Below are 17,688 nucleotides of genomic sequence, written 5' to 3'. Positions count from 1 at the left end.
TTGCTGGGCCGCCCCGCGCGCGCGGAGAATCCGGCCTCCGTCAGACCCAGGCGGTGGGCGGGGCGAGTGAGGCGGCGGCCATGGCGCAGCCGGCGAGCCCCGTGGCGCGGCACAGCGGGGTCAGCAGGGAGCGCTTTCGGCAGGACATTTACCCGCTGGTGAGGAGGCGCGTGTGCCGGGCTGGGCCTGCCTCGCCCGCCCCCTTGTGCCCCCGGCCGGAGCCTCCGCTCCGTGCTGGAGAGTCCCGGGCGAGCAGCTGGTTCAGTCAGATGCCGAGGGGGGGCTGCTGGCCCGGAATCCCCTGGGCTGTGTCTACACTGGGCCACGTATTCCGGAAAATCAGCCGCGTTTCCGGAATAAGCTGCGCGCTGCCTCCACTGGCCCTTGAATGTCCGGAAAAGCAACGACGCTCGACTGTACGAAATCAGCCGCTGTTCCGGAAAAACGATTCTGCTCCCGCTCGGGCATAAGTCCTTATTCCGGAACACTGTTCCGGAAAAGGGCCAGCGTAGACAGCCCAGTCGTCTTTTTCCGGAAAAAAGCCCCGATTGCAAAAATGGCGATCGGGGCTCTTTTCCGGAAAAGCGCGTCTACATTGGCCACAGACGCTTTTCCGGAAAAAGGGCTTTTCCGGAAAAGCAGCCTGTCGATGTAGACGCTCCTTTTCCAGAAAAACTGAAAACGGAATAGTATTCCGTTTTAAGCATTTCCAGAAATTCATGCCAGTGTAGACACAGCCCTGCTGTTTATCCCCTTGAAACTCCCTCAGCCCATCCTCTGCTGCCCCCTGACGCCCTCCCAAGAGCGAGCCGACCCAACTCAGCTCTCTTAAACTGAATCCGAAACGAGCGTGCGAGATTTAGCTGGCCCATGGCAATCCCAGTGTAGCAAGAGGTTACTTCAGAGTCTCCTCGTCCCCCTTTACAGAAGCCGTTTGGCTTCTTACACAATACAAGATTTTTGGAACTTGAAGAATATTAAAGTCCAAACTGTGTGTGATACCCATTGATTTTGGGTTTCCCGTTACAACAGGGACCCCAGAGAGAGAGAGAGAAAACAACAAATAAGACAAAAATATAAAACTAACCAATGTTTCACTATCGTCGCCTTTTTAATTGATTCTTCAAAAAGAATATAAACCAGAATGTCACTTTTATGTAATTCCTATTTTTGTGATTAAAATAGTGAAGATGCTTCATATGCTGTGAAGATGCATCAGACAATGTGAAGTGTATTTCTTTGTGTAGTATGTCCATTTCTAAAGAGCGTTCTGATATTTTACAAATTCACTTAGTGATATCAGTCTGACAAAAATGGCATGTGTTTCTAAACAGTGGTGTTATGATGAGAATAAATGGGGAAAGAAGGATGATTAGAAAATTACACTGATAAGATATGAAAGTTTGAGGTAAATTGTGGTTAGCTGAGCCTCCTGTTGGATAATTTTAGGTGTTTCTTAAAAGAGAAGTGAAGAACATCTCCCAAAAAATCAAAATTGCATTTAATCAGGATAGTTTTGCATCTCTTATATTTGAGATCGATGAGTGAAAAGCATTATATACCTGCTAACTATTCTTGTTGGCATTATGTAACAGAGATGTGTGTGGTGGTCATATGAATTTTTTTCCTTGTAGTGGGATAAGTGAAAAACACTGGTGAGGAATAGATCTCATTATATGTTGACATATAGATCTTGAGGAACTGAAACAACAGCATGTCCCCTCATGTGGCACAAGAAGACGGGAGTATCCCTCATTAGGCTAAAGAAGGCTAAAGCACTAATCCTGGAAGGAGCTCTAGGCAAAAAGACCCTGCACAAAGCACTGTTGTCTTCTTTGGGTCTTAAGTGGGGGCCCAGGGCTTTGTGCATATAGTTTCAGGACGCAAGCTGGAGTATAGCATGGAGTGTCGTCTTTTAACAATCCCAGTTGGGTTACATGATGGTTGCATGGCTGTCATCCTGAAAGTATACTGCTCATTTTTCTGCTAGCTGGAGATATGATGCAGTGATGATCTCAGTCCTGGATGCCTGTGAGTCAAACTCTGACTGAAACTAGTGGGATTCTTATTAGTTAAAATTGGGTAGAAGTTGTTTGTTGTAACACCTGATGCAAGCCTATCTGCTATTACCTTGGGCTGTGTCTACATTGGCGCGATCTTGCACTAAAGCGGCCGCTTTTGCGCAAAAACATGCTGCCTGTCTACACTGGCGGGGAGTTCTTGTGCAAGAACACTGACGTTCTAATGTATGAAATCAGTGCTTCTTGTGCAAGAACTATGATGCTCCCGCTCAGGAATAAGCCCTCTTGTGCAACTGTTCTTGCACAAGAGGCCAGTGTAGACAGGCAACATGCATTTCTTGTGCAAGAAAGCCAGATAGCTAAAATGGCCATTGGAGCTTTCTTGCGCAAGAGAGCGTCTACCATGGCACGGATGCTCTTGCGCAAAAGCACATCTCTTGCGCAAAGGCACATGCCAGTGTAGATGCTCTCTTGCGTAAATACTTCAATGCAAGAACTCTTGTGTTAAATAGTATTTGCGCAAGATCATGCCAGTGTAGACATTGCCTTGGAGTTTGGTTTGAAAACAAAAAGGGAATAATTAATCTCATGTGTTCCTCCATCAACCATGTTACATTAAAACCAGAAACACATGAGGGTTAAGAGCCAGCACCCCCTCTGTTATCACAGAACTGAGAGGTAAAGAATGAATATATAAAGTAAATGAACTCAAAACTCACTACTTATAAACAGTAATAGAGATGTAGTCTGGTCTTGCTGAAACAAAAGACAGGACTATGCAGCACTTTAAAGACTAACAAGATGGTTTATTAGGTGATGAGCTTTCATGGGCCAGACCCACTTCCTCAGATCAAATTGAGGAAGAAAATTGGCATGACCATATATACCAAAGGGATACAATTTAAAAAAAAAAGTGAACATGTATAAAATTGACAAATCAGATTTTAGAGTATTCTGGCTAATGTGCACCAGGTGTACATATTCATTTGATTTGTTCTTGTACTTAACTTGACAAATTAGTTCTGAAATTGTTTGTTGGATTCTATTACTGGTTCAGTGACGACATGCTATAAAACTGCTTTTGTTTACATTTCAGAGAAAGCCAGCAGTGCTGAAAGGAATACACCTAGGCACTTGCACAACCAAATGGACAGTGGATTACCTTAGCCAGACAGCAGGAACTAGAGAAGTAAAGATTCATGTTTCCACGGTGCCACAGATGGACTTCCTCAGTAAGAACTTTTTATATAGGTACTTTATTGCAAGACTTCTTTTATTTTAAAGGGATGCACTGGCCACTTTTATAAACATTCTACATTGCTTTGACGTTTTATACAAAGTGTGCTCTTCTATGATGCCTGGATCTGTTGGTGTTACTATTCAGCAATCTGGTGCTCTCTTGCTGTAGGTAAATTTCTTAATGGTAATTATCACATATATTGTTATTTACTGTAGTAAGTAGATATGATAGAGCTTCTCTTTTTAAGAAAATGCCTTTGAATTTAGACACCATTAGAAAGGTGTTTTTTGTTCTTAATTTAAAATGTATTTCATCACAGCTTTCTAATTCAGCTATGACATTGGAATTCCTTAGTGTGTCATAGTCTCTCTCTAACCCCCCCGCCCCCAGTCCCAGCAAGCAGTTTTTTAATATTTCTTTGGTGCTCATGCAAGATGTGAGACTGGGTAGGAAACTTGAGCCTCATCTCATTCACAGATGAGGCATGATAAAGGCTGTGGTAAATCAAATTTCACTACATTGTCCTGTCAATACACCCCACTGGTAAAACTCCTTTCTGATATTAAAAAAATATTTTGGAGGAGGATAATAGTGGTTCTGCAGATACTTGTGGAAAGCGCCCTCCCATGCATAAGGTGCAGCATGGGAAGGACTGCAAAGATGCTTGTTCAGAAAAATTTAAAAATGTGTGGTCATTTGCAGAATGAATGTGGTAGTCAATGTCTCCATACTGTATGAGAGTTTGATAAGTAGCACAGGGATAGACGGTGAAGGGCCTAAAATGAAAATAAGTGGTCTGATTTTGATGTAGTGAAAATAGAGGCAAAGAGAAGGGTTTGAGAGAAACACTCAGTTTGTGACTTGCAGTCTGCTGCAACAACACGTTTGAAACTAGGCAACACACTACATGCCGTTCTGATTCTCTGATGCTTTTTCAGTATTTGATTAGAATTGTTAGAAGTTAGTGCTGCTCAGTACGGATACGTCTACACTGCATGCTTATTTTGAAATAAGCTATTCTGGAATAGTTATTTTGATATAGCTTATTTTGAAATAGCACGTCTACACTGCAGGGAAGCCTCAAAATTAGTCCGAGGCAGGCTTCCCTAATGTAGATGTCAATTTAGAGCCCCTGGAAGCACTGAGGAGGAATAACTTAGACTGGCCCTGGTAAGGGGCTATTTCGAAATAACAATAGTGGAGCATCTACACATACCTTATTTCAAAATAGCTATTTTGGAATAGGCGTTATTCCTTGTAGAATGTGGTTTACAGATTTTTTGAATAAGCCGTCCTTTATTTCAAAATTATTTTGAAATAACAGAATGGCTGTGTAGATGCTTGCATTGTTATTTCGAAATAACACTATTTATTTTGAAATAATGGTGCAATGTAGATGTACCCTACCTGAACTTCTTTTAATGCTGTTATATTACAGATGTGCTAGTTCAACAGACTTACACTGGAAGGATGTCTGCATTTAAAAAACAAACAACTTCAAAGCTTAGGGCATGAGCACTTTCCAGTGTCCTCAAACTAAAGAATATTGCACATTTCACTAGTTGCTTACTCTGGAGATTGGTACCACAAAATGTGTAATGTCCTAAGAAGCTCTTCATTACATTTTTCCATGTCCTGTGGTTTCCCGAAACATTTTTCAGAATCCAGTGCACCTCAGCCATTTTCTTGTTGATCTACAAATCATAAAGTTTTCATTTCAGTTGTTGTTTGCTTTCTGCAAGTATGAAAGATATGTTCAATCATTTCTTATTTTAATAAAGTTTAAGAAAGCAGAAAAAGTGCTGGAATCAATTGTTCTAGAGCCTACAATGAGTAAAGCCTGGTGTCATATTCATTACATTTTTTTTATTCACAGCTGGTTGAACTGTTGACCATTTTGAAATAGTGTTTTGGACTACAAATAAAATTCTGTCCTACATCTGTCTCATTTATATTAGTGTTTATCTCACTGTTTGGGAGAAAAATGAAACACAAAACAGTCAAATAAAGGAGAGTTGCAATTTTGTTTCTTTGTTTTCCTTATAAGGCTCTGATACTATGCACTTTACTAATATTATGTGTATAATGCACTTTACTGACATTATGTATATAAGGATTTCTGTTTAATTCAGTGGTGATATTTCACATGCATAAATTGCTCAGGCGTGTTAGAGTTTACAGACGGGGGCTAAATTTGCATTTTTATATATGTCAGTATGGAAATGCTCATGGGGAGTGCATCTCGATAGCGGCGCTATTTCTGGTATCCTAAAATAGCTATTCCACGACTTTTAAACAAGCCCATTATTTCAAAATAACGGGCTTGCTGTTCTGACATCCCTGTACACCTCGTTCCATGAGGATTAAGGGGCATTTCAGAATAGCGGTTTGTTTCGAAATCTTCAAAATAAGCTACATTCAAATTACGTAGCTGATTTTGAGATACAGATGTAGTGTAGATGCACCTTAAATGTCTGATGTTGAGAGTTGCTCAGTATTTATGAATGTTGCCACTTCTAGAGTACTTGGGGATCTCAGAAGTTCTCTGGACTGGGCTATATACATATTGGAGGAGAAAATAAATAAAATTACTACAAGAATAAAAACTCTATAGTACACAGACTTAAACATTATTATGGCCAGCTAAGACTTGATCCAGACATGTGCTGCTGAGCACAAACAACTCATGTTGCTTTCAGAGGGATAAGGCATAGTTCAGGTTGTGGGTCTGAATCTACTTCCATTGGTGTCTGTGGGATTCTCTCTATTGACTCCAGAAGCTGCTGAATCAAGCTTTACATGAACATAGACATTGTATATTATCAGTGAAATGGACCATCTATCAATGGCTACAGCTAGGTGATTTGAATGATCTTTCATTCAAAGTGTAGGTCACTTTGGACCCTGTCACTACCCTCCAGTGTATCTACCTCGTCCCCCTTGTTTAGTGTCATCTGCAAATTTGCTGAGGGTGCAATCCATCGCCTTATCCAAATAATAAAAACGTTGAACAAAATTTGCCCCAGAACCAACCCTTGGGGCACTTCGCTTGATACCGACTGTCAACCACACATGGAGTCATTGATTGCTACCCATTGCTACTTCATTTCGGGGAAGAGGCAGTCGCACTGCAGAGCTGGTGCTGGGGGGAACTGGCTTTTAAACTGACTCCCCCCAGCACTTGCTCCTGCCCGTTCCCCCTCACTGCCTCTGTAGAACACAGCAAGAGGAGGGCAGGCAGGTCCACGGAGCCAGCATGCGTGGAGAGCCACAAGATGGCTCCCCACGGATATCAGCTGTAGCCTGGCGTTTTCACCCTCTGCACTGCTGCCTGTCTATGAGAGAGGCAGCAGCGAGGGGTTGCGGGAGGCAGGTGGATCCAATGCTTAGGAGTCTGCTTAAAGCTGGTCCTCAGGAGCTGGTGGGGGGGCTGATAGAGAGGCAGCAATGGGGGGGGGGAGAGGGAGTGCAATAGTTGATAAGCCTTGGTTTATCAGTTAATCGTGTAGTGGACTGCACGTTGACATCCCTAGATGGTACTTGGTCTTGCTTTGCAGGCAGGGGACTGGACTTGATGACCTCTCGAGGTCCCTTCTAGTTCTAGTATTCAATGATTGAAAGAAGTCAGCAGCACAAACTGTGACCCAGATTTCCAGAAATGCTTGTCACCTATAACTGGGGTTATATTTACAGTAGAGCTTAGTTTCTATTTAGGCATCTAAATTAAATGACCATGTTTTCAAAAGAGCTGTCGTCACCCATCTACTCCCATTGAGCACAAGAGTTTGAGCACAGAATTTTTGGATAGTGAACACTCTTGAAAATCTGATCCCAAATAATTATCTTTCTACAAGCTGACTTACAGCCAAATATTTTTGGCTGTAGTGTATGAACAATCTGCACAATAATGAAAGATTTTTACATATGATTTTTATCTTGTCAGTTATTTGACATTCTATTGCAAACAATTGTTAGTCTGCATGCTGATTATTTAAAACAGATTAAATCATTTGTCCTACTACATTGTTATAGGCCAGAGACATGAATTTGATCTGGTACTAAGTATTCTATGCCCATTAGTTAAATAATTGTTACATTGATTATCATTATGCATATTTATATTTCAGAACATTGCCTTTTGATGTGTTTGTACGGAGAGCAGCTGAAGTCAAACATACTGAGTACTTTATATCTGAGGTAATTTCCTTAAAACATCATATTTTCTTTCTTTAGTTATTAGGTCACTATATTGAGATTTGCTTTAAGCTTTTTTTTTTAGCAAAGCACTTAACTTTAAAGTAAAACATGCTTTGCTGGATCAGAGCTCAAGAGTTAATCATTTCTCATGTGTATTGTATAACTGATTACATTGGGCTTGCGTGTGTGGCAAAGGACTGCTTACAAGGGATGTAAAATCCCATTTAACTGGTTAACTGGCTAAACATAATGTTTAACCAGTTAGCCAGTTAAAGGGGCTGCGGGAATGAGAGCATCCCTGCCTGAGGCATGACCTGGCTTTTCACAGGCTAGGGCTGCTTCTGCCATCTGGAGTGCCCCTGCCTGCAGGATACCTGGCCCTGGGCCTCTGTGGTCAGGGGTTGCTCCAAGTAGACTGGATCACCCCCTGACTGCGACAGGTGGGAAGCTGCTCCAGCCTGCACTGGTAACTGGAACCAGTAAGCCTCACCCATTAAGAGTGAGGCTTATAAGTTAACCATTCACATCCTTACTACTTACATGACTAAAGTTTTCAAGACAGAGTAAGAAATGAAATCATGCTTAAAATAGCAACTATGTATGTTAGATATTTTAAAGGATGTAAATGCTCAAGTGTTTAGTTAAGCTATAGCAATTTATAAGATGTACAAATATAAAAGGCAGAAATGTTACAACACACTCATTTATTAAGTAATTAAATGACATCATAACATAACTACGTCCAAAAAACTTTGAATGGTGTGTGTGTTCATAGGAATTCACTTTCCCCAAATACATTTAGTTATAGAAAGTTTAAATTGGAATTAGTGATGTGAATGGTTAACTGGTTACCCAATATGCATTACTCTTAATGGGTGATGCTTACTGGGTACCAGTTAACCAAATACCCAGGAGAGCAGCCCCCTGCCCACAGCTCACGGGGCAGCAGAAGTCCACCGCCCGCATCTCACAGGGCTACTGACTCCTGCTGGGCACCTCCCCATGTGGGATCCTGCTTAATCGGTTAACCAGTTAAACCTAAGGTATAACCAGTTAACTGATTAACTGGGATTTTACATCCCTAAGGGAGTAGAAGCTGGGCAACTCCAAATGATTTTTCAAATATTCCTTCCATCATTTATTTGTAACATGCAGTATGTTCTGAAATACATTGTTGTGATTTCCTGTGTCAGTGTTCTGAAGGGTTTCATTTCTACATATGCTCTATTACTGGATAGACTCAAAGCACTGTTGAAAAGGCTGACAATTTGTGATCTAAGTCTCCATATGGAGCAACATGTGTTTTATACCCTTAGATCTTTCCCTGCCCCCTTGAATTTGCCTGTTTCATTTAATTAGCATATTTTCACTTCCTTTCATTTCTTCAGGTAACCAGCAGAGAGCAGTGGAAGAAAGGGCAGGATAGCCGAATAGCTGAATTTGTAAATGGCATTGAGTTGTACCAGATTTTAATGAGGCTCTTCATTAAACTAATGAGATGGTCAGTTCTAATTCTTTGTTTTTGTGTACTAATGATCATTCTCGTTTGTGTTTGTGTTAAGGATGAGAAATACTACTTGCGATCACTAGGTGAAGACCCACGGAAGGTGAGTAATGTGGAACTGCAGGGAATGTATTTCAGAGCAGCAGTTTAAAATCTTTAAGGACCTTGTTTTGATCATTTGCCTTTATTCAAGCATACAACCCGATGGTGGTCCTTTTTGTCTTGTAAACTTATTTAGGCCAAACATTTTAAAGAGGAGTGCTAAATCCAAGCTTAGCTGGTCTCCAAAGGACTAGGCCTCCTTAAGAGACTTTCTGGATATCCTATAGCTGCTATTAGGATTCCTGTGTCTCACCTCCCAACAGCAGTGAACGTATCTTATAATTTCTTATAGGCACTGTCCTACTGCAACCCGCATCTCTGCTAACTCTTTAAATAGCTCCCTGCCAGTTTTTGCTGCAGGTCAGCCAGCTCTTGCCAGAGCTGCACACTAGGGTGCACCTGTTTACTGTCACCTCTGCTTCCATCCCTCAAATGCTGGTATAAAGAGGTTAATCGGGAGAGCAGTAGCATAGCTGGGGTGTCTTGATGATTCCTGGCTGTGGTATTGTCCCCTCAGAACTGTTGTCAGCATAAATCAGAGCAGCCTTCAAGCCTAAGTTCCTGTTAAGTTGCACAGTGGCTTCCCACTAAGTTCTGCATAGTGGCTTATGGCTGCAGTGGGGAGAGATGCCTCTCCCCAAGCTCAGCGAGGGGCACCCCTCTCTGCTGGCTTTAGCAAGAAGCTGCCATGAGTGGGGCAGCCCTGTGTTGGGACCAGTGGGGAGGGGCTCCTTGTCACCAATCAGGGCAATGCTATGCTGGGGTTAGTTGGGAAGCAGCCAGTGAGGCAGGTCTAGCTTTTTAGCAAGGGGAGCATGGGGCTCTGTGCACTGAGGTGCCTCATGCTCACCCACCCCAGGAGCTGGACCTGCTGGCTGCTGCTGGGGTGCTGTGTGGTGCCCCAGGATAGGCAGGTACTAGGCAGCCTACCTTAGCACCACTGACTAGGTGCTGTCCAGGTAAGCCCAAGCCCCAACTCTGGGTCTCACTCAGAGCCATCTCCTATACCCCAAACTCCTCATCCCTTGCACCATCCCAAAGTCCACACCCTCAATCCAGAGCCTGTACCCACTAATGGACCTCACCCGCAGCCCAGAGTCCGTACCCCCTTCCATTGCTGGCCCCAGGCTAGAGCACCCTCCTGCACTCCAAACCTCTCATTCCCAGAGCCCTTGCTCCCCAACCCTTTGTCCCAGCTCTGAGCCCCTCATCCTTGACCCCACCCCAGGACCCTCATCCCCAGCCTCTGCCCCATACCTGAGCCCTTTCCCAACTCAGGAGCCTTTGTTTCCACTCTTGCCATAGCCATTTGATGCACATAACACAATTCATTCAATTCGGGGTGGGAAAAATTAGAAGGAACGCTGCTTTTGGCTGTCCTAACTTATACTGGAGACAGGACTGTCACCCTGATAACTGAAGATTGTTTATAAGGCTCCCCCATGTCCAGCCCCCAAGTAATACCAAGTGCTCCTTGGCCACAACTGGGGATCTAGTCTTGATGATTTAACACAGTAGCTTTCACTTCAAATATATGATTTTAACTAGAACATTGCAATATGTTCATTTTAATTTAGGATATTGCAGATATCAGAAAGCAGTTTCCTTCATTGGCAGAAGATATTCAAATCCCAGAATATTTTGAAAAGGAACAGTTCTTCTCCAGTGTCTTCCGCATCAGCTCAGCAGGACTACAACTGTGGACACACTATGATGTAGGCAAACTTGTGTTGGTGGCTTTGTTGACAAAATGTGGTTTGAATCTCATTTCAGGACTATAGCACCAAGATTACAAACCTTACAGGGGACATGGGTTTGTTGCCAGTTGGAAGCACCTTGCATGCTTTTGGGTACTAAGCAAATACTAACTGACTTTAGACATTGAATATTTTAAATATTTTGGGTCTCAGTTTATTTCCCCATCCTGAAATCCTTGCCTCATGTGAGGAAAAAATTGAAAGATTGGGTTTTACTTGTTGTTTTAAATAGCAGTAAAATATTTAAAGAATCTCTCTCTCTATATAAAAGTTTTTCCTGCCGTGTGACAGAATGATGTCATCAGGCTCTCTGGCTGTGAAAGCAGGCAGAGAGAGGAGGATTGGCAAGCATAGCGAGCAGGGGGCAGTCCCCTAGTAAAAATAAACACCACCACACATCGCAGCGGAGGGTGAAACTACATAGTACTTTGTAGAATTAGCTTATTTTCAACTCTGTGAGATCCTTTCCTAGCTAATCTGTGTGGTGGTTTTTCATGCTCTTTTGCTGTAATTGGTAACACATATATTTGTCTAGTAAGAGCCCAGACAGGTTTAGATATGGGAATATTATATTGTGTAGATGAGATAAGCACACATGGGTTTTGCACTTTCAGTGACAGGTTAGTAAAATGAGGTCAGAAGGTGGTTGGAAGGATGGTAAAAGCAGTTCTAAATATATTTTGCCTTATGTTTTGCTTTGCTCATAATCAAGGCAGATAATCGCTTTGAATTTTTGACAGTAAAGCTTGCAAGTCCTAGTTTAAAGAGAGACAAAAAAGACAAGTAAAAGAGTTGTTAAAAAGAAAGATGGAGAGGCATTTTTTCCATTTATAATTAACATATCAAAAATGTAAGATTAACAGCACAAATAGATGTCATATGATTCAGATTTTCAGCGTAACATTTTATGGAGTAGTAATTTTGTTTTTGTTTTTTTAATTTTTAATACACACACACACACACAGAGCTTTATTTTCAGAGGAAATGTTACATAACAGAATGCTGATATGGAATGTATATTTGCCCATTCTTGTGTATAAAATCTGTCTGCTATTTATACTTATAGTGTATTGTTATATTTTCAGATAATGGATAACTTCTTAATACAGATAGTAGGAAAAAAACGAGTTGTACTGTACAGTCCTCGAGATGCACCATATTTGTATTTAGCAGGTATGTTTTTGTCATACACATTTGAATTTAGTCTTCCTCAAGTAGGGATGCTAACTATCGGTTAATTGAGTAGTCGATGGAATGTCCATCTACTCGATTAGTCGATGGGGATGGGGCACTCCCACTGCAGCTCTGCACTTTAAATGTAGTAAGAGCCCAGTGAGATCTTACTACATTTAAAGTGCAAAGCCACAGCGGGGTTAGCTCCCAAGGACCGCTGCAGCTTTGCCTATCCTGCCCCCCTCTCCGAACCGCAGAAATGGTGCTGGGGGGAGCCAGCCTTTCAGCCGCCTCCCCCCAGCACCAGTTCTTGCTTCCCCCTCCTTGCTGACTCTGATACATCCCTATTGTAACTGTAACTTAGTGAAACTTGGCTTCAGTGGCTATTATGGACAGTGAACACCCTATAGGTAGGATTGTACAGGTTGAACCTCTCAAATCCGGGACTTTTTGGCCTGGCAACATCTGTAGTCCAGCAAAGCCACGGATATTGCTAGACCAAAGAGCCTCAGGAGAGGGGGGTCTGCAGAGTCCTGGCTGGGCCAGCAGTGGCTAGGCAGGTGAGTTCCGGTGTCAGCCAGGTCACACAGTGTCTGGGAACCTCTGCCCTGGCCAGAGAACCCCAGAGGTCAGTGTGGTCAGATGGCCGGAGCAGCCCCAGCCAGGGAACCCCCCCAGCAGTGGGGCCGGGAAGCAACCGGGTGTCCTGGCCCCATCATGGCAATCCCCAGTGGCAGTGGGGCTGGCCTATCAGCCCCAGCCAGGAAACCCTGAGAACCCCGTGGTGACAGCGGGTTCGGCGGTGGCCCTGACCGGGGACTCCCCTCCCCTGGGAGCAATGGAACCAGGCCACAGCTATGGGACAGGCAATGGCCATGTGTCCTTGGGGCCAGGAAACTGCTAGGAATCCCCAGAGGTAGTGGCTGAAAGGGGCTGACGGTGGCTGGGCAGCCCTGGCTGAGGAACCCCCAGTGGCAGCAGGTGGGAAGTCTCAGCCAGGCCAGAATTAGTGGGGCAGCGTCAGGGCAGGGAACGCCAGCCTTGAGAGCCCCAGGGAGAGGAGCCAGCAGCTGGGCAGCCAACAGTGGAGCATTGACCTCTCCTGGTACAGCAAACTCCCTGGTCCAGGACGGCTCAGACCCCGAGGGTGCCGGACCAGGTCCAACCCGTAGTAATACTTGAAATGTGCACAGAGTGCCACATTCAACCCTGATGGAACTCAGCTGAAGTCAATGAAGTTCTGTCATGGTTGAATTTGGCCCAATAATTGTTATATCTTAAGAACGTTGTGTTGACTTACATTGGCCAGTATTAAAGAATTTGTGAATGGGTTTTTTTTTTAAACTTCATTAGGCACCAAATCAGAGGTGTTAAACGTGGATAACCCGGATATGGAGAAATATCCCCTTTTTATGAAAGCCAGGCGCCATGAATGTTCTCTTGAAGCAGGCGATGTGTTGTTCATTCCAGGTAAGTGACAAATCGCTCCAACCCACATTATTTTTAATCATATTATTTTGTGACACCTCATTTCCAGGTTTGAATTACATATTTGCAACTCTGTGTAATTCTAGATGTGTGACATTTTGAATCTGACCAAAATTATTATACTAAATTTCATTCAGTGTGCATCTGTCTTAATAGCCCTACTATTAAAATCAATTTGTCTCTTCCCTGACTAGGCTTCCTTCTATTCAGAAGGGATAACAGAGTTTATGACTGGGAATGGGCACTTTGTTCATCTATGTCTCTAACATTCTCTCGCTGAAGCAAGAGGCAAATGACAAAATGTGCATTAAGGATAGAGCAGTTAAGTTCTTACTTTGTTTTATTACAAATTGTCAGCTTTGAAAAAAAAAGTCAGAATAATTTACGTTTTAAGATGCTCCTAACTTTCTGCAACAGTAGTAAATGGAAAACAGCTTGCTGTGCAAGATGGCACAGCACTGGAGATAAGGATTAGCCAGCTGAATTATTCCTGCTGGTCTATCCATCTTTTAACAACCTACTAACTGGTATTAACTTTTATTAACTATGAACCTGAGCACATGTAAGTATCTGGATGCTTTTCACTGGTTTGCAATCTTGGTAGCGTTATGATATAACTATAGTGAGGGAATTAAGCGGGATATGACAGCAATCTCTAAAAATGTGAATGGTGAGGAGAAGGTGAACAGGGAAGTGTTATTTACCTGTGCAGCCAGGGCCACGCAGTGAAAGTAAGTGACAACATATTTACAACAAACAAAAGGATTACTTATTCCTACAACACAGTCAAACTGTGGAATTTGTTGCAAGGGGATGTTATAAAGGCCAAAGTATAACTGGCCTCACAAAAGAATTAGATAAATTAATGGCATAGAAGTCCATTAGTGGCTGTTAGCCAAGATGGCCAGAGACACTATTCTATGCTCTGGATGCCTCTAAACCTCTGACAGCCAGAAACGAGGAGTGGATGACAAGGGATGAATCTCAGGAAAATTGCCCTATTTCTTCTGAAGCACTGGGTGTTGGGAGACAGGTGCACCATTGATTTGACTTAGTGCGGCCATTCTTTTGTTGTTGTTACGGAAAATGAAGATCTTTCATTGATCTAAGAAGACTTAATTTAATATTCCAGGGACAAATTTGTTATTGAGCTTTCAGCTGGCCACTTGTGTGTTCAGTGCTATGCAGGGTTTTTTTTAGAAAACCCAAACTTTATATTACATAGATTAGTGAAAAGTATTTCACTTGTAGGAAGTGTTTCCTATTCCTCCTTTCTTTTAATATTTGTGTTGATTGTGATGTAGATTTTATGAAAAGTCTGGTGCTTTTGTTTAGTATTTACTTTGATTCTTACTATTCAGCATCACTCAGTGACCAAAGAATGAATTTCAGAAAATATATGTAAATTTTGAACAGAACTAAAGGGAGATAGCACATATATTGCAGGGAGAGAGAGACTGACTTCATACAGGTAGCTGTAATGTTCTAGATACTACAAACGTTTGCATACATTTTCACTTTGTTCTAGCCAGTGTAGATGTTCCTATCTGATTTTGTTAGCAAGTGTTTTCAATTTCAATTCAGTTATGCTAAAGTGTTATTGATCTTGAAAACTGAGCCACTGATATAGTCTAAGATCCAATAACTTAAGTGTAGTATGCAGCACACACGTGCTATGTGTATATGTAGTCACACATTTTATGTGACTGTAAAAGGGTCCATAGCTGTCCATTCTTGTCAGTCTTGGAGACCATGCCCCCTCACTACATTGTGGCTATAAGTGCCATGCTCAACAGGAGAATTGGCAATCATAGGGTTGTGGGCAGAGAAAAGCAATGAGCAGTCAAAGGGCTCTGTGGGTAGGAACCACAGCGTTCCATCCCTGGGTCAGCAGAGTTCCCACTGAAACACACTGACCTAGACTCTGGCAACACAACTAGACCAATGTCTGGTGTCCTTGGGATACTTCCTACTACTGACTATACCTTTGTCTCCTGGGATTTCTACATTTACCAAGGGTACACAGCCAGCGGCAGTCCTGTTAGCTCCTTTGGGTGCTGGTCACTTGGATGTCTTTGGCACTGCAGTGCCTGGAGGCAGGCAAAAAAATCTACTCCCTTCCCCAGCTCTTGCACAATTGAACTGTAGGTCCTACCTTTTAAACTTCGTGTCCGTGCACCAGAGGAGTAGTGTAGTCCCTGTACTTAGTCTCTGAGAGAGGCCATTCCCTCTCCCAACAGTCCTGAATTTTAGAAAATAGGATTGTTTCGTTTGATTATGATCTCACATCAGTATTACTGTGCTGTCTTAAATGGAATTACTGTTTTACATTTTTAGAAATAAGCTTAAAATAAAACTTGGTTTTAAAATGCTAGGTTTCAAATATAACTGTGTCCCAAAAATCCTATTGCAGAATCAGGCATTCTTTACAGACAAAAGCAGAAGCTTGAGTCCAGGAGGTGAAAGATACAGAACAAACAAAAAAAATCTGAAATGTTCAATTCACTAACTATAAAACGAGTAATAAAAACAATATTCCAAAACTGAAATGGTAGAACTACTGCAATTCAGTGAAAACAGGCACGATACATATGCTACTTAAAATTACAAATACATAGCAGCCTTGCTTACTTGGTTTTTGTCATAATTATTCAAATGAAAAACCTTGCTATTGCTTGACCATCATAAAAGTTGCTGGCTGATACTAATATTGATCATCTAAACTGGCATGTTGAAAATCTATGCAAGTGAAGGTTCTAATTTTGCAAACACGTATGCAATGAGTGAAGTTACTTGTGTTTCCAAGAGTGGAGCCAAGATTTTGGGCTTAATCCTGCATTCTTTACTCATGCAAGTATTCCCATTCAAGGTAATGGGCTAAATGACATGAAAAAGGGACAAGGAATTTGGTCCATTGGCCCTGATCTGGCAAACACTTACCCACCTTTATATTAGCTTCAGAGGAAATACTTATGCATAAAGTCTAAGCATGCTTATAAATATCTTCAGGAACAAGAACTCATTGTTTGATATAATGTAGCATATGATGCAGTGAATCAGAGGTACCTATAACATAATGTTGTTTTTGAGGATACAAACTAAGATGATATCCTTCTAATTTCTTGTCAGTTACATTCAGTTTGAGATGGTTCAAACATCTTTGTTGTAAATGAAATCAAGTTTTAAGTGGCAGTTTAACTATTTAGACTTTTTTCTACCTACAGCTTTATGGTTCCATAATGTAATTTCTGAAGAATTTGGAGTGGGAGTGAATGTCTTTTGGAAGCATCTTCCTTCTGAGTGCTATGATAAAACAGACACTTACGGAAACAAAGATCCTATGGCAGCCTCCAGAGCTGTACAGATTTTGGATAGGGCTTTGAAAACACTGGAGGAACTGCCTGAGGAATATAGGGATTTTTATGCCCGGAGAATGGTTTTACGCATTCAAGAGAAAGCTTATAGCACTAACTATGAATAAACAGCATGAAAAAACAATCAACCCAACTCTCCTGAAAATATGGAGAAGTACAGATATTGATACTGTACCTGAGATACTTGGAGAAGATTTTAATAAAAAATGTTCACTGTTGATGACTACTTGTTTCATAGCCAATGGATGTTGTTTAAGAGATTCCATTTCTACTAATCCGCATGCACTATAATCTGCTTGATGAAGCTGTGGGTCTCATATGTAAAACTCAAACATGTACATTTAAAAAAATGTGTATACTAGAAGATTTACCCAGCATTGCTCAAGTTCTTAACTCAAGTAATTTTTGGTTTTCTTCATTTAAATCATGGTTCTAGAGTTGGGCTGAGCTTGAAGGATTCAGTATGTGGGTTGCCCCTGGGAGAGAGGACAACCTCTTGTCACCGCAGCAGCTTGGGTTGGGTGAGAAGCACCTGTCCATGGCAGCTGCACCTACATTGAGACAGTCAAGGGAGGGATGCATGTCTCCCAGCTAGGGATGGACAGATAGACAAATTCTGTTTCCTTTCTCCACCCCCTGCCCCCAAGTTGCCCAATGGAATTAGAGCTGTCCCTATCCCCATCTCTGGTCCCTTGCTTATCCGCCTGTGGTTATTATACAATATAACTGTCCCGCCTACCAGACTTCTTCTTTTCCATTTTATGAGAAACAATCGAATTCCAGGCACATCCCATTTCCTGGAACAACCAAACCCTGACCTTGCTTTAAGTTG

The 17,688-nt window shown here is 42.2% G+C and overlaps 2 protein-coding genes across 2 annotated transcripts in view; one reads left to right on the top strand and one right to left on the bottom strand.

Moving 5' to 3' along the window:
- Positions 1-25: 25 nt before the first annotated feature.
- Positions 26-17,074, top strand: TYW5 (tRNA-yW synthesizing protein 5). Its single transcript, XM_006117958.3, has 8 exons — positions 26-158; positions 3,118-3,272; positions 7,389-7,458; positions 9,021-9,065; positions 10,642-10,779; positions 11,907-11,994; positions 13,348-13,464; positions 16,707-17,074. Exons 1-8 carry the CDS (start codon positions 81-83, stop codon positions 16,961-16,963), a joined length of 948 nt encoding a protein of 315 aa, XP_006118020.2. The 5' UTR covers positions 26-80; the 3' UTR covers positions 16,964-17,074.
- Positions 10,778-17,688, bottom strand: part of C7H2orf69 (chromosome 7 C2orf69 homolog) — a 22,050-nt gene continuing 15,139 nt past the window's right edge. Inside the window, exon 3 of the mRNA XM_075934274.1 lies at positions 10,778-11,576. Coding sequence (XP_075790389.1) covers positions 11,529-11,576 — 48 coding nt within the window. The 3' untranslated portion in view covers positions 10,778-11,528. The remainder of the gene's footprint in view (positions 11,577-17,688) is intronic.

Source organism: Pelodiscus sinensis, chromosome 7, assembly GCF_049634645.1.
Source record: "Pelodiscus sinensis isolate JC-2024 chromosome 7, ASM4963464v1, whole genome shotgun sequence".
NCBI lineage: Eukaryota > Metazoa > Chordata > Testudines > Trionychidae > Pelodiscus > Pelodiscus sinensis.
The sequence above is the reverse complement of the archived record's forward strand: the minus strand, read 5'-3'. Positions and strand labels throughout refer to the sequence as shown.

What these genes read in the sequence shown, in the direction of transcription:
- TYW5 (XM_006117958.3), top strand. Translation starts at nt 81, where the DNA reads ATGGCGCAGCCGGCGAGCCCCGTGGCGCGGCACAGCGGGGTCAGCAGG. An exon ending in TAGGTGAAGACCCACGGAAG is followed by an intron (nt 9,066 to 10,641) that starts GTGAGTAATGTG and finishes ATTTTAATTTAG; the next exon opens with GATATTGCAGATATCAGAAA. An exon ending in AACTGTGGACACACTATGAT is followed by an intron (nt 10,780 to 11,906) that starts GTAGGCAAACTT and finishes TTATATTTTCAG; the next exon opens with ATAATGGATAACTTCTTAAT.